General features: G+C 24.5%; 3 protein-coding genes across 4 annotated transcripts; 2 read left to right on the forward strand and 1 right to left on the reverse strand.

The window, feature by feature from the left end:
- Window positions 1-5,210: 5,210 nt before the first annotated feature.
- On the forward strand, window positions 5,211-7,336 carry LOC122856304 (venom metalloproteinase 2-like). Its single transcript, XM_044157997.1, has 5 exons — window positions 5,211-5,280; window positions 5,579-5,915; window positions 6,853-6,905; window positions 6,993-7,119; window positions 7,186-7,336. Exons 1-5 carry the CDS (start codon window positions 5,211-5,213, stop codon window positions 7,334-7,336), a joined length of 738 nt encoding a protein of 245 aa, XP_044013932.1.
- Window positions 7,337-9,621: 2,285 nt separating this feature from the next.
- LOC122857378 (VPS35 endosomal protein-sorting factor-like) lies at window positions 9,622-12,927 on the forward strand. The gene is made up of 3 exons (XM_044159505.1): window positions 9,622-9,749; window positions 9,822-12,699; window positions 12,815-12,927. Exons 1-3 carry the CDS (start codon window positions 9,733-9,735, stop codon window positions 12,905-12,907), a joined length of 2,988 nt encoding a protein of 995 aa, XP_044015440.1. The 5' UTR covers window positions 9,622-9,732; the 3' UTR covers window positions 12,908-12,927.
- Window positions 11,617-16,493, reverse strand: LOC122857379 (4-aminobutyrate aminotransferase, mitochondrial). 2 transcript variants are annotated; one of them, XM_044159506.1, is made up of 5 exons: window positions 16,194-16,493; window positions 15,467-15,594; window positions 15,132-15,299; window positions 13,426-14,449; window positions 11,617-13,332 (listed from the first exon to the last, which is right to left on the reverse strand). In XM_044159506.1, the coding sequence occupies exons 1-5, from the start codon at window positions 16,252-16,254 to the stop codon at window positions 13,217-13,219; spliced, it is 1,497 nt and encodes a 498-aa protein (XP_044015441.1). In that variant the 5' UTR covers window positions 16,255-16,493; the 3' UTR covers window positions 11,617-13,216. The 2 variants fall into 2 exon arrangements, with proteins under 2 accessions (XP_044015441.1, XP_044015442.1); XM_044159507.1 differs by lacking the exon at window positions 15,467-15,594 and having other exon boundaries at window positions 12,889-13,332; window positions 16,194-16,293.
- Between the last annotated feature and the right edge of the window lie 1,251 nt (window positions 16,494-17,744).

The following is a 17,744-nucleotide window of genomic DNA, read 5'->3' on the forward strand; positions in this document are numbered from 1 at the left end:
TCGCTGTCTGATAGAAATCTTTCAAATTACGATCAAATTGAAGTGTTTAAAAAGACAAATCTGCTCAAAAAATTTAAATTTTTTCTGACGTGGATTTTAAAAAATAAATAACTTTAAAATATTGAAACTTTGCTAGATGCGCGGCACACAGACATGAACACAAGCATGGTTTTGGTGTACGACGTAAACTTTGTTTGTGTGTTGCCGCGCACACTAAAGAACTTGGTTTTTTCATCAGTGGCGCCACAGAAATTTCAGGACACGGGAATAAAAAATAGCGTTATTAATATACGGGCCCTTCGTGGCATAAATATTGGTTCGGTAATGCGACTGGGAATCAACCTTAACAGTACAACCAAGATGATAAACACTTGTACAACATATTTTAAATCATTTTACTGTTGCACCTAATTTATTACATATTATACAATTAAATGTTAAACTATGTTGTAGTACTGTATCTAAATTAACTGTTTCATAAACATATTCTCTGACCATACAAGAATACAAAGAATTTCAAAAATACAGAGGTGATAAAAACTGGAATATAATGAATCCGAAGTAAAAAAACTTTTTAACGAAATAATCAAATAGGTAACATGACAAAATAAATCCGACAAAATAAATCCGGACAAAACAAATTTGGAAAAAATAAATCGCGATAAAATAAATCGCGACAAAATAAATTTAATAAAAAAATAAATCTAGACAAAATAAATTTAAAAAAAGAAAATTGTTACATGAATGAGGTGATTTTCAGGTCACAAGGGCGGGTTTGGGGGGCGAAGCCCTCCCAACTGCGAAAATATCTACTGATTTATAATTTTAAAAGACAATTTTAATGAATTCTTGATAGATTTTTTAATTTTATTTATTTTTGTATTCAATAGTATTCAAATTTATTTTGTCTAGATTTATTTTTTTTCAATTTATTTTTTCGCGATTTATTTTGTCGCGATTTATTTTTTCACGATTTATTTTGGGCGGATTTATTATGTCGGATATATTTTTTCAAATTTATTATGTCGTGTAATCATAATAAAATACGAATAGTCGAAAAACCTTGTACTATAACAGTCATCGATTTGCTTGGTTGGATTGTGATTTAAATGACACAGACGATGAAAGAAAACAGTTAGCAAATTTAAAAATAGCAAGAAACATAAACAATTAAACATAATAAATTGAAAAATTTGTTGCAAAAAAAAGTACGTTTCACTTAATCTTGATAAATCCAGAGTATAATTTATTTTTAATTATTTATTGATGTAAGTTTTAAGGAGATACTTTTGAAATCTTCTTCAGAGAGATCAAAAATTTTTTCTCCGCATCCAATATTTGTTTATGAATTTGATTAATAACTCTGGATTTAAATGTAGTCCAACTACAATTTTCAAATTTAAGTAATTTGTATCCTTTTTCTTTGCAATATTTTTTGAATGCATTAACCATTTTTTCATTTGGGCAATGCACTTTTGGAAATAATTGACTACTAATACAAAAATTAAGCCATTGCTTAATTGTTCTTTCACTCAATTTTGTTAGTATTTCAGCACGTTTGTTTCTGGCTATTTGTAAATTAGCTAACTGTTTGTTTTTAATTTTTTCATTTTTTATTTTACTGTCTGGATTGCCGTGAACTTCATTTTCATTATTATCCCTGGTAGAAATATTTCTCCAACTTTTTCCAACTTTCTCCGCCTTTTTTCCAACTTTCTCCACCTTTTTTCGAAAATGACCCATGGTTGGAGAAAAGTTGGAAAAATGTTGGAGTAAATTTTTGGTTGAAGAATAATGGCGGAAAATAGTTGGAGAAAAGCCAGAAAAAAGTTGGAGTAAATTTTTGGTTGGAGAAAGGTTGGAGAAATTTGTCCGCCATTACTCCAGCCATGGGTCATTTTCGTAAAGAGGTGGAGAAATGGCGGAGAAAAGTTGAAAAAAAGTTGGAGAAAAGTCAGAGAAATATTTCTACCAGGGTAATCATAATTATTATCATCATTATTGTAAGATGTAAATAATTATAATGATTTTTAAAGAAAATAATAAATAAATAAAATTTAAATTTAACCTTTTAATTAAATGTATATCGTCTTTTGAATATTTGTTAGGGTCATTATCATCACCTTTTAACTCCTCAAGCCGTCGTTTATTTAGTATAATTTTTTTTTTCCATCAATTCTGAAGCTTTAGTATATTGCTTTAATTTCATGTATTTTTTATATAATTTTTCATGCACAGTCTTGGCTGTAATGTTATATGAAAATTTGAGTTCTGTTGAATATAAATCTGCTTTTGGATTATATTCGTAGTTATCCATATTTCCATTCTGTTTTTCTATTTTCATTAACAATTGTTTTTCATGGAATTTTTTTATACGTTTTGTTTTTTCTTCTTATGTTGATTTAATGAATGAATTATTATTTTCATTGAAAATATAATTAAATTCCCAATCTTTTTCTTGGTGTTTATTGAGGCATATGTGACATCTTTTTTTCATTATTAGTTCTTCCTTCATATATTTTAAATTGTTTATTGGTTTCATGGGCAAAATATATTGCATGCTTTTTGTATGTAAGGAAACAATTGGTTTACTTTTGTTCTTTACATAATCATGCATCGTTGAAATCTTTTTATTGTATTCACCCCTATCTTATTGAATATGTCAATTCATAATCATATTTGGATTTTGGTTCATCGGTAAAATCATGCGTTTTTAAATTGCAATGCATGTCATCATCCCAATATTCAATCAGAAAATATCGATTTATTTCATAACCAAATTTAATTATGAACCACCATAAAAATTTATTTGTATTTAATTGTTTATTCAAGGTATCACGGGATTAAAAAAATTGTAATTGTTCCGTAAGAACGAGATACGCACAGTATTTCCTCCATGACCTTAAACATTGTATTAAGCAAAATGGTTATTGTCATAAGATTCAGTTTTTTTCTGACTGAATCTACAAACATTCCTTCGACCTGAAGGTTTGCACATTAACAGATTCGACTCAGGCTAGGCTGCAAAAGGTACTTTTTTGAGCGTCACAGATTTTTACTTTCTACTCATTCCAAAAAATACTTAAATGACCTTGCAAGAGAAAACTGAAGCTATAGAAAACTTGAATCGACTCTCTTTCTCGTCTAAAATCTCTCCCTGTAAACCTATCCTCATTCTAAAACTAAACTAAATATTTCTCCAACTTTTTCCAACTTTCTCCGCCTTTTTTCCAACTTTCTCCGCCTTTTTTCCAACTTTCTCCACCTTTTTACGAAAATGACCCATGGTTGGAAAAAAGTTGGAGTAAATTTTTGGTTGGAGAAATTTGTCCGCCATTTCTCCGACCATGGATCATTTTCGTAAAGAGGTGGAGAAATGGCGGAGAAAAGCTGGAAAAAAGTCGGAGAAATTTTTCTACCAGGGATTCACAAGATGTTGCATCGGCTAAATATTTTACCGTTCATCTTTCTGCATAATTCACGGCCTCATTGACATTTAAAATACAGTTATATCCAAAATGCCAAGCAAATGGATGAGTAATTACAATCGTACCAGGTTTTTGGATTATTTTTGTATAACGTATTTTATTATTAATTAAAAAGTCTTCTGTTAAAACTAGTAACTTGTGACCTATTAAATTTTTGCAGTCCAATTCCGGATAACAACGTGCTAATATTTGATTGGTTAACTGATGAAAATCGGTTCCATGTTCTTATAAACAATGAACCAGATTTTCTCAGCGCCCTTTAATTGTATGTTGATGGATATAAGGTGTCCATCCTCCACGTGACATGGGAAAGTTGATCCCGCACTTCCAATATACACGTATGGAGTATGGATTTTTTCTACTTTATTCCCGTCAATATCCGAAATTCTTGTTAATAAATTTGGCAATTTTCGTAAATTCCAGTATTTAGAACCTGTGTAGTTTCAGAACATTGAAAAATCAACATCAGGTGCGTACAATGCAGTTGGATTGGTGCTATTTAAAAAATTTTTTTCATTTGCCGCTCCATTTTGCACACCATAATTCTTTGATAATTCCTGATATTTGTTAACCGAATAAGGGCTCTTACGTTTCTTTATGGTGGATTCACGAAAATTTTCGGTTTTTTATAAAAACGCGCCATCTACCCCAGTTTTTTAAAAAGTTTGTTTCATAATATTTTCAATTATGTTATTATTATCTAAAGAATTTTGCAATGATTGTTGTTCGAAATGTTCATTGAACCAACTTGATGGAGCTTCTATTACGGTGCATTTTTGCTCGATATCTACACGATTTGTAAATTGATTGTCTAGATAATTTCTTTGCAGGAACTCTTTTTCAGAGGGTCTTAAAATTCGCGGTGACATAATGTATGGATTTTGTCCCAACATGACTAATTTATGACTGAAAAGAAAACAGTAAAGTTTTAGACCAGAGTTTAAAAATTAAAAAACGATTTAAAGCAATTTATAAAATTATTTGTAATCAATAAACATTTTATAGGATAAAAAAAAAATTATATTTAAAAAAAAAAATAAAAACTGCTCGTAAATAAAATAATTAATAAAAAAAAAAAAATTTCAAAGTTACTTAAAGCAGATGTTGAAATATTACATGAAGAAAAAACATCTGGTTATATTAGCAAAATATTAAGCTTAGAAAATTTAATAAAAGAACTCATGAAAAATTATCAATAACCCTGGTGAAAATAATTTCTCCGGAAAAACTCCGTAAAATTCCGGAAATTCTCCGTAAAAATCCGAAAACACTCCGTAAAATTCCGGAAAACTCCGTATCACTCCGGAATTGGCCCATTAAATTTTTCGGTCATTTTTTTTCCTTCATTTTACACAGGAATTCAAGTATTTTTGAATTGCTACCGATTTTTCGTATTTTTCCGAAATTTTTCTAAGTGAGCCAATTCCGGAATAATCCGGAGTAATCCGGAGCAATTCCGGAGAAATTCCGGAGCAATCTGGAGCAGTTCCGGAAAAATATTTCCACCAGGGAAATGAAAAAATGAATGTTAATAGAAAGTGATTTTAATATACTACAAATTGAATATGAAAAATTAAAAAAAGGTAAAGTTACAAGTGCAATTCAATCATCACAAAATATTGATAAACAAATAATTGAAAATTATGAAATTGAATGTAATAAATTATTACTAATAATTAAATAAATAAAATTGATGAATGAGAGAATATAAATTTAAAATTAATGACTCATGACAATAATGAGTTAACAAATTCAAATGAGCTATTAAAAACTAAAAAAATTGAGTTACAAAGTAATTTAGATTGTCGAGAAGCCATTGAATGACAGCCTCAATCAATTGTCGATTTATAAACAAATGAATATTTAAAATTAACAAATAAATATTATAAATTAAATGAACAATTTAAACAAATTAACGATAGCCTATATTATTATTTGAATATTTTCAAACAAATATTAAAAAATTGTACATTCAATTTGTGACATTTATATTTTACATTTTCTTTCAACTGTATAACAATGGAAATATTTAATTTTTCTATTATAATTTCAGAAATCCAAAAGTAATAATTTAAATATTCCAAATACAGTTTATCCGGAGATATTAATTGTTGTCGATAATAAACTTCATAAAAAATTAGGAGATAAATCAAAGGATACAGTTTCTTATATATTGGAATATTGGAATTCAGTTGATATAAAATATCAATCATTAAAATCACCAAAATACCGACTTAATATTGCCGGTATTGTTATTGAAATTAATAAAAACCAACTCACTTACTTGAGTGATAACATATGGAAAACTAAAACTGGTATAAAAAATATTAAAGCAAATTATGTATTGGAAGAAAGTGGTAAATTCTGGTATGAATTTAATAATACTATTCCTTTTTCAAGTTATGATGTTCTCATAACAATGACATTGTAAGTTTTCAATTTAATGACATCAGATTTAAAATACCCACTTTAAATAAATCAAAAAATCATCATTTAATCAAATTGTAAAATTAAAAAATCTTCATTTCTATAAATGATAAATACTAAGAATATAAAATTTATCAATACTCAAAGAGGTCGATATTTTAAAAATTTAAATCTCCATTTAATGTAATTATTTCATGTAAAAATTAATTATTTTTAATTGCTAAAAATGTTGATTCAATTTTTTACTATTTAATATTATTGTTTATATTATTTTTTTTATTTTTTAAATAGCAATATTAAATAGTTTTTAATTTGTGATTCATTTTGACATTTGATACACTGTTTTTGATGATTTTTATATTTTTTAAATTTATTATTTTGGTTGATTATAAGTGAATTTTTTAGTCTAAATAATATTTATTAAAAATGGTCAAAAACTGATAAAGCCACATCAAACTTTCATTTTGAAATCATTTAAAATCAGTGAAATTATTTGAAATAATAAAATCTAAAAATTAATAATACCTTTTTTTTTTTTTAAATTTATTTATGGTTATAATTATTCAATTGTTTTTATAACTAATTCGATGGTTTTTGTAACAACAATTGATGGACTTGTACTTGAAGATAGTATTTACAGAAAAATTAAATTTTTAGTTAAACAAATTTATTTATATTCTCAAAAAATATCTTATTTATTATTTAAAATAATTTATCAAAATTATTTAAAACTATTTCTTGTTTTTTTTCCATAAATAAACTAATACAATCAATTTTATTTTCAAAATTTGTCAACTGAGTATATTCAAAGTTCGTTTGTTTAAAATTTCATTTTAATGATCAAATTATTTCCAATGATTTTTTATAACCAGAGATATTAAATTAAATAGTTTTTAATTTGTGATATATTTTGACATTTGATTTTTTTTTACAATAGAAGAAAAATGTGTACAATCGATAGCGGTGATGATTGTTCAGATATTATCGATGGTAAAATTAATTTAAAATAACAATTATAATATTTTTTTTAAATCAAATTAGTTTTTTATTATTATTTCTTTTTATTTGTGTAAACAGGCCGGGCATCTATGGAAGCTGCTTGTAAAATTGATCATCATCAACGTGAATTGTGTAAAGTAGGAATAATTACTGATGGAGGAAATTACCAATCAATAAATACAGCTGCACATGAATTGGGTCATTTGTAAATATAAAAAACAAAAAAACAAAAAATTCAGTTGATTAATTTATTAATCAATTAATCATTTAGATTGGGAGCTGATCATGATGATGATAATGGAATATATAAAAGGTGTCTTCCAAATCATATCATGCGATCGGTCGATGAAGACAATCGTGTAAATACAACCGTATACTGGACTGATTGTTCAAAAGAAGGATTCAAAAAATTTCTCACGTAATAGTTTTATAATTTTCAATAATTTATAATTCATCATTTATTTATTTGCTTGATTATTATTATTTTTTAACAGAGATGAAAAATCAAAATGTTTATTTAACATACCTCAAAAATCTGGTAAAATTTTATCAATTAAATTACCCGGTAGGGTTGTAAATAAAAATAAACAATGTATAAATTTTGAGCCAGAAAAATATGAAAAATCTTGTTCTCATCGTGATGATAAGAATTTTTGTTCATCTTTATTTTGTGAATCTTATAAAGGAAAGTGTTATGAAATTAAAGAACCACCATTAGATGGAACGTCGTGTGGACATAATAAATATTGTCTTCTCACTGAATGCATTAAAAAACCATAGAAATAATAATAATTTTTCAGCAAAAATATATAGAAACAAGATGATAAAGCCTATGGTATATATATGTGAATTGGATTTTTTGAGTTTTATTAATATTATTGAATAATAAATGGAAAAAAAAAATTAAACCTTGAGATAATTTTTCTCATTGTTCATTTTTTATATTCATATTGGTAATGTTGATTGTTCTATTTTTTTCAAATGTTATTTGCCATTGTCTACATAGATACATAGAGATACTGTGCATTCTGATATGACAATAATTTATTCGAACAATGATCCAGTATATAATCACACAGTCCATAGGATTTGTTGAGGTTTTACTCATTTTTTCTTTCTTGATTTAGCAAAATGAAATCATTTGTTGACAACTAAATATGTTTTATATATTGTCGATGACGTAATTGATGACTTTCATCAAGTTGCGTAAATACTTGAATTGCATGAGATGATAATTTAAAAATTGTATAATTATTTTCTAAAACTACTGAATACTTCTTCCATCATTATACTTTTCTAATACATATTTTGAATTTTTCAAGGAATTATTAAATAAAATTCTTATATCATTAGGAATAATCATAACATAGTAGTAGTAAGCATCAAAAACTATTGAATAGCTCTTTGATCATTATATTTTCCTGATACATATTTAAAATTTTTCAAGGGATTATTAAATAAAATTTTTATATTCTTAGAAAATCATAACATAGTAGTAGTAAGCATCGGAAACTACTAAATACCTCTTTCATTATTATATTTTCTTGACACATATTTTAAAAGCGCTTCGGAGGGTGACTCAAAAAATACCTTTTTTCCTGTTCTATACTCCTGATAAAACAGTATTTTACTATCTATTAATTTTCAATGTTTTTCCTCTATAGTTCTAAAAAAAATAATAGATGGCGTTTCAGAGTGTGACTAAAAAAATACCTCTTTTCTTGTTCTATACTCCTGATAAAAATCAAAATTTTTTTTTAAAAGTATTAGGCAATTATAAAATGAAGGAGGTAAATTTTTAAAAATACCAAATACCTCTTATGTCATTCTATGTTCCTGATACAAATCAAAAAATTTTTTTTTCAAAGTATTAGGGAATTATAAAATTGAGGAGGTAAATTTCAAAAAATACCGGATACCTCTTTCGTCATTCTATGTTCCTGATACGAATCGGTAAAATTTTTCTCTAAAAATATCAGGCTAACAGAATATTGAAGAAATAATTTGTTTCAAAGAAAAAATTCAATTTATAAGCGAATTATAAAGAAAAAGAGGTAAGGCATTGAAAATACAAAATACCTCTTTTATTATTATATTTCCCTGTTAATAATTCAATTTTTTTTTTTAAAGAAATTTTTTACATATGGCAACGTGTTAATGTGAGATAGAAAACAATAAAAGGATAACTATATAAAAAAATGCTCAAAAACTTTGACCAATCAGATTACGAATAAAACCCGGTCTTGTGTCCTTTTTATGATAGTATCCTATTATAATATCCTATTATAATAATTAGTACATAAAATTCTTATATTATTAGGAAATCATAACATAGTCGTAGTAAGCATTAAAAATTACTAAATACCTCTTTGATCATTATATTTTCCCAATACATATGTTTTATTTTTTAAAAGTTTATTAAATAAAATTTTTATATTATTAGAAAATCATAACATAGCATTGCATAGCATTTAAACTCACTAAATATCTCCTATTACTTATAATATTATGCAAGCCGACTCACGACTCACGAGTAAATACATTTCTAACGATTCAAATTTCAGATGTGTAGGATAATCTCCCAGATTATCCTACACATCTGTTACATATATAGATCATATAGAAAGTCTACTTACCGATGTGGACAATACTTGAAAAAAAAAAAACAAAACAAAAACAAATATTATCTAACCTAACAATTGTCAATTGATAATAATTTTTGACAGTGTTATGATAATAAAAAATACCGAACTTATATTATTGTGTATTTTCACGTGACATACCATCATCAATTACTAATCTCATAAATTTTTAAAAAATGGCAGAAATATCTTGGTAAGTTTTAAATAATATTTTAAAAAATATATAAAATAATATCTAATAAATAATTAATTAATTGCCAAATAGGATATCCTGTCGTTTGGAACACAGTAGAATAAAAAAATTACAATCAGAAGAAGTTCAAGATCATCCATTAAAACCAGTAACAATATCAATAATTGATAATGGACGTAGTAGTGGTATACGTAGAGGAACAATACGTTCAGGTAGTACAAGTTCATCAACTGGTACATCAACACCAGTAGCTCAAACACCAATAAATATATCAATAAATGAACAATTAACAACAAATAAACTTGATGGTACTGATCCTCTATCACAATTTGCACGTGATGAATTAGATCCATTAACTAAAATGGCAACAGATGAATGGGATTATTCATCAACATTTGATAATGATGATAATAAAAAATTAAATAATACAAATAATATAAATAATAATAATAAAAAATTAGATGAATCATGGAAATTAATACGTAATGAAATATTAAATAAATATACAACATCTGAAAAGTTAACAATTGTAACATCATTTTTATCTGATGGTGAAAAATCAATTAAGCTACAACAATCAACAACAACAATTGGTGATAAAGTACGTAAACGTTTAGAACAACTTGATGATTTTGAAGATATAACAATACGTAAAATGTCTGATTTAACACAACAAGAATATGTTATTAAAATTGAACAATTAAATAATGAATTAATACAAGCATGGAATACTGATCAACGTGTTAAATCATTAAAAATAGCAATACAATGTTCAAAACTTCTTGTTGATATAACTGGTATTGATTTTTATCCATCAAAATTTATATTAATAACAGATATACTTGATATATTTGGTAAATTAGTATATGAACGTTTAAAATTAAAATCTGAACAATATATTAATGATAATGATAAAAATAAAAAAATAATATTAACAGATAATTTTACGTCAGATATGATACCAGAAAGTGCTAAAGAAACATGTAGAAATTGGTTTTATAAAATAGCATCAATACGTGAATTAGTACCACGTCTTTATCTTGAAATATCAATATTAAAATCATATTCATTTTTAAATAATGATGAATATAATAATGCATTAATACGTTTAACTAAAATGATACGTGGTATTGGTAATCCATTAATATCAATATATGCACGTTGTTATTTATGTCGTGTTGGTATTAATTTACCAATAAATAATACATTTAATTTTATATATAATAATTTTAATGATTTTTTATTAATATATCATCAATTATTTAATAATCATATTAAAATGTTAATAACAAAACAAAATATAACACAATATATTTATTTAAATTTATATAAACCAGCTTTAGATTGGATTATTAAAATAATGATTGATACAATAACAAATGATAATATATTAATTGATATATTAAATAATATTAAAAAACAAAAATATTGTGGTTTATTATTAAATTCAATATTTATTGGTTTTAAAAAATCATTTATATCATCACGTGTACTTGAATTTATTGATTTAATTGGTAAATGTGATAATGACAGTGGTTATCCACAATATATACTTTATCGTAATTTAACTGAATGTTTAACTGATGAATTATTACCAGTTGATGTATCATTAAAAATTAAAAATATCATATGGCAATTTATTATTAATTTAAAAGATACTAAAAAATTTATGTATTGCACTGAAATATGGATAAAATTTGTCATTAAAAATTTTAATATAAATGAATTAAATAATATACTTGGTGAAATTATAAATAATATATCATCATTACGTAATAAAGAAAATTATTATAAACAATTACAATTAATAATTGATAATATGTTAAAAAAAATTAATGACATTGAATTATTATTAATACAAGATAATTTTTTGCCAATAATTGATTTATTTCATAAAGAAAATATTAAAATTGATGTTTGTAAAAATATTATTGATACATTTTATAAACAACATGGTATTATTATTGATCCAATTATTATTAATTCATTAATATTTTTAACTAAAATAATGCATGATAGTGTTACAGCATTAACTGTTGATGATGAAAAACGTCAAATTGGTAATTTAATATGTTTATTTATTCAACGTGTTAATTATGATAGAGATTTTGAAAAACAATTAAATTTTTATGTTGAATCAAGAGGTATATTTACAAATTTAGATATTGTTAATATACAATTAGTACAATGTGTTAATCATCAATCAATTGAAACAAGAAAAATTGTACGTGGTTATCATACAAGAAGAACATCAGCATTTGTACGTGCATGTGCTGCATATTCATTTATAACAATACCATCATTAAAAAATGTACAAATACGTTTACAATTATATTTATTATCTGGACAAATTGCATTATTAAATCAATGCTATGGACAAGCTGATGCTTGTTTTAAAGCAGCATTAACACTTGTACAAGATATGCCAAAAATTATTGATATTGATGGACGTAAAAAAACTTCTGATATATTTTTAATTGGATATTTATCAAATTTTTTATCAACACTACTTGTTGTTCCTGATAGTCCAGATAATGGTGTATTATATTTAATGAGAGGTTTATTAAATGTTGTTAAACGTTATTTTGATGATAATTCAATTGTTAAATATCAATTTTATCTTAAAGTGTTGGATTTATTGGCAACAATGACTCGTGAAAATTATCCATATCATGTTGATAAAGTTGATTCAAATGATAAATTATATGGAAGTGATGATAAATATATTGGTGAAGTTGACAAAATTTGTGGTATTATTTTAAATGAAATATTGGGATTTTTAAAGCATCTTGGAAATACTGAACAGTTTGATAAACAAAGTGCAATGGCTGTTGAATTATTTGGAAGAATTTTAATGAGAGGTGATTTAACGAAATCCAGTATGGCTAATTTGGCTGTTAGTTTATGGAATTTATCACAAAAACATGGATGTGCTGATCCAAAAATGAGAGTGAGTTTTTTTTTTTTCTATACTTGAAAATTCTTTTTTATTTAAATTCATCCTTGAGCGATAGAAACACCATTAAATTTCACAAAAATAATTAAAAATTTAAATTTTTTTTCAGGCAAAAACCATCGAATACATGAAGAGAAAAAGTCGAGATCCAAATTTTGAACATTTGTCTGAAATTCTTTGTAAAATAACACAAAAATTATAATTTTATTTTTTTAATTTTGTAGCTTTTTTAATGTCACAAATTATTATTATTACTTTGTATGATTATTAAACATAATATATTAATATAATTATAATATTTGATTATTATTTATTTATCTGTAAATGGAAGACATTGATAATATTTTATATGTAAATATAATAATTATTAGAAAGACAAGAGATATATAAATGTCGTTATCAATTAATAATTTAATATATATTTTTTTCTTTGTCTTTTTATCAAGAAAAAAGCCAAAAAATAAAATAGATAATAATAGTATATGGAAGACTTCTTTTCTATAAATATATTTTATTCCCTGAGAACACTGCGTAGAGCATCCAAAAATATATCAGCATGATGATGATCAAATGTCAGAGCTGGACGTAGACGAACAGCATTTGTACCACAACCACCTGCTTGAACTCCTATTGAAACCAAAGAAAAAAATATATATATATTCAAATAAATACATTTTTAATTAAATAAAATATATAAATAAACAATAATAATAATTTTACCTTTGGTTAATAATTTTTTAACAATATTATCACGTATTTGTGGTGTTGCACCATCAAATGATATAAATGTTCCTTTACCTCTTGATGAATTAATAATATTTGAATATTCTTTTTCCATAATTTTCAATTGTTTTAATGTATAATCACCAACTTTAGCAACTTTTTCAAGTAATTTATCACGTTTAATAACACCAATAATAGCTTCAAGTAATATTAATTTACTTGGATCACCCATCCATGTATTAAATACTCTGTATCCTTGTTTTGGTGTCATATCAAGTGTATGATAATAACCACCAATTTGCATTTTTTTACTAAATGTAACAATATCTGGTGGTGTTGATAAATTAAAATGTTCATGACACCACATTTTACCAGTTGGTCCACCTCCAGTTTGTACTTCATCAATTAATAATGCTGAACCATATTTATTAGATAGTTTTCTTAATGATTGAAAAAATTCTGATGATGCATGATTATCACCACCTTCAGCTTGTATTGGTTCAATAATAATACCAGCAACTGGTATATTTTTTTCATTATTATATTTATTAATTAAATCTTCAATTTCATTGAGACAACGTTTGTCTTCATTTTTATTGTGATTAATATTATCTTCAAGTGGATATTTATATTGTGGAAATGATGCTATTGGCCAATCAAATGCTGGTACATCAATTTTATGTATATATTTTGAATGTGTTGTTGATAATGAACCAAGTGTACGTCCATGAAATGCACCATGAAATGATAATATTGAATATTTTTTAGAACCTGGACTTTTATTAATCATACATGTATCAATTTCTTCTTTTGAAAATGTTAAACCAGCACGTTGTTTTTCAGCATACCATATAAATATATTTTTAAATGCATTTTCATTTGAACATGAACCACACATCATTGTTGTTATATGATCAAGACCAGGTGGTGCAACACTTGATTGTAATAATATATCTTTTACTTTATTACCCCAATCAGCACCGGGAAATACACCAAGTGCTGGTCTATTAACAATTGCTCGCTGTAAATTGAAATTTAAATTATTTAGCTATTGTATTTAATTGATTGTTTGATTGATTTATGTTTGAAAATTGCTATTCGAAAAATAAATAAGTTGATATATTTATCAAGAATATAGTACCAATTTGTTTTATATTCATCATAGATTTTTTAAAAATAATTATTCATATGTTGTATTTTATTTGGAGATGATTGATTGTTTAATTGTTGAAATAATTATTGTTTAATTTAGCAACTCTTTTGTCGAGTTGAATGACAGATGAATTTGTGAATCTCATATGTTGATTGTACTTTAAAAAAAATTTGATATTAACGTTTTATTAAAAAACTAACTAGTCAAAATTTCATTTACAACAATGATTATTGATGGGGAAAAAAAAAAAACAAAAAAACAAAAATGGACTTTACCGTTTTGTTTAAAAAATATAGCAGTTTAAAGTTAAAAAATTCAACAATTTCAAGGATTAACCAACTTTAAATATTCATGGTTCAAGGCTATTCGTAAATTGTTCTTCATTTGCCTATTAAATTGATTAGAAATTTCTATTTTTATTAATCATTAAATAGCTAATTGTCATTTTACTTTATTATAACCCACTGATAATACCAACAATTATCTAATCTTGCTGTTAGTAAATTTACTTTTAATGAATCTTTGAGTATTTTTAGATAATTTTTTATACCTGATTTTTTGGATTTTGCAATGCTTCCAACATTGCTGGATGATTGTATCCCAATGGCATTGATGATATTTGCATATAAACATCGAGAAGTGTATTGCCATCAACATCGACAATATAATTACCAGATGATTTTTCATAATCAGCAAATAATTGAACCGTTGCTGATTGCTAAAATTATATGTATACATTCATATATTTTTATATCACATTAATAAACAAATTGAACATTCTAAAATTTTTTTTAAATAGGCAAACAAGTTTTAATTTTAGAATGTCCATGTTATGTTTATTCAATTTTTTTCTAAATTAATAATTTGTTTATATAATAAGCCTACATGAAATTTGCTCAAATCTTGAATTAATTTTTTCGATTGTGGACCAGGAATATTTGTAGCAACTGTTGGACCTTTTGGTTCAACACATGTTGACGTTGTTAAACATTTCCTATTAATTTTATCCTCCCCTATTGAAATAAAAAAAATTAACATTATAATTTCGATTTAAAATGAATAAATTGTCATTCATCTAAATTCATCTAGGGTCATGCGGGCTTACAAATAGTCAAGTACCCTATTACAATTTAAATAATAATAAAAAAAATTTATTAATTTAAATAAGTATTTTAAAAAATGATTGGAAATTCAATGACATCTTTGAAACGACTTATATCTCTTCATTTCAATGAAAGATAAGATAATAAATACCTTGAATGAAAATAAATAAACAAATTTAAAAAAAACAGATGTTAAAAATACATTTGTTGAAACAATAAAATAAAATTTTCCTTTTGATTGTTTCATTTACACAATTATATTTATTTTATTTAGCTTTTATCATTTTTGAATCTATTAATTTTATTTTACGTTTGAAAATATTAATGAATAATTAGTCATATAAAAAATTATATAAAATTTTATCTAATGACTCTGCTCAGTAATAAAAATTGGCTAATGAAATATTAATTATCATTGAAATAGAACAAAAAAATAAGGAATTATTTCAAGGATATTTGAATGTTATATAAAATAAATTTATTGATAATATAATAAAGAGTTTGCGTACCTTTGATTACAGCTCTGGGCAGAATCGACCTTCCCTTGGCAACGATTGAGCCTCGAATCATCTTCCTGACAATTTAAAATTGACTATTTCGAATGAGTTTAAAGTATTTTTACTATGTTGAATAACAACAACAGGTGATTGATGAAATAACAAAAAATAGATCAAAAAATTAAATTCAAAGTTAAAAAATAATTTTGATAATAATAATTATTATCGTCGGTGTTGACTTATCAACGAACGACGCAAGACTGGAACACGGAACCGGTCCACTCGTATCCCAACTGATCTCAACTAAAATAAGTAAAATAATATTCATGTCCCTTGCGCATACTCTTGCACAAAATATACACACATCATCCCAAGGTCAGATTAATCAACATAAAATAAAATTATCAAAATAATATAAGGAAAATAAATATTATATTTAAATAATATCCACAGATTTTATCATATCTCTTTAGCATTGAAATAATTATGTCCTTCGTTATTTGATTAATTTTGTTTTTTAATTTTACTCCAAATTATCAATGATTCTTTTTTTTTTGTTTTTAAATATTTACATTTTTATTCAAGCTGTTTTTTTCTTTTATAAGGAAGTGATAATTTGAGTAATAATTTTTACTATTAGAAAGCTGGTTTCAAGCGCTTTCTAACAAGACTAAATTAATATAAATCCTTATATAATATCCGAAATATTCCCCTCGTAGAAATCAAATAATTTTAGTTAACGATATTCAACATCATCATCACATTCATTTAGTTTTTTATTTATTTAATTTTTTTCAATTCTTATAGCCAATGACACATGATATTTATTAAATTTAAAAAAGAAAATGAAAAATAAAAAAAAACAATCTTTTTTTTTTTGTTTATTTTTTTATTTAAAATTAAATATTTAGAAAAAAAAATTAAATTATTACTAAAAAATAAATTCAATAAACCAGGTTTGTTTTATTTATCAGCAACTATTATTTAATTATTTTTTTTTTTGAAAAATTTTGAATTAAAAAGTACTGTACAATTGCATTAATCGATGATTAATAAATTTATACAAAAAAAAAAAAAAAAAAATAAAGTTCCACTCAAAATTAATAATAATAAAAAATATATTGAAGAAAAAAAACATGTTTTTTTTTATCATTGACACTCGCAATCAAAGAATATTTTAATTAATTGAAATATGTTTTTATTTAATTTATTTTTTTCTTTAATAAAACATGCGTAAATAATTTTTTTTTTTCAAATTATTATACGCAAAATTAGGTAAAATATAAACAATGCTTTGTGGATGATTATTTAACATTTAATAATCATTCACAATCTATCAATTAATATTTACAAAGCAAAATTACTATTATTGGATTTTTTTATTTCAATTTTTTTTTCAATATTAATCCATTCGTTAATTTGTATTAAAAAAAAAAAAGAATTCATCTTGCTTTATCATTTTGTTTTTCGTTTATAAACAATTTCATAGAAAAAGGGTTTTGTTTTTTTTTTTTTCTTCTTTTTTTATCGTTAAATTTTTAACTTACACTAATATTATTTTAT

This window comes from Aphidius gifuensis, linkage group LG5 (genome assembly GCF_014905175.1).
Source record: "Aphidius gifuensis isolate YNYX2018 linkage group LG5, ASM1490517v1, whole genome shotgun sequence".
In the NCBI taxonomy this organism is placed as follows: domain Eukaryota; kingdom Metazoa; phylum Arthropoda; class Insecta; order Hymenoptera; family Braconidae; genus Aphidius; species Aphidius gifuensis.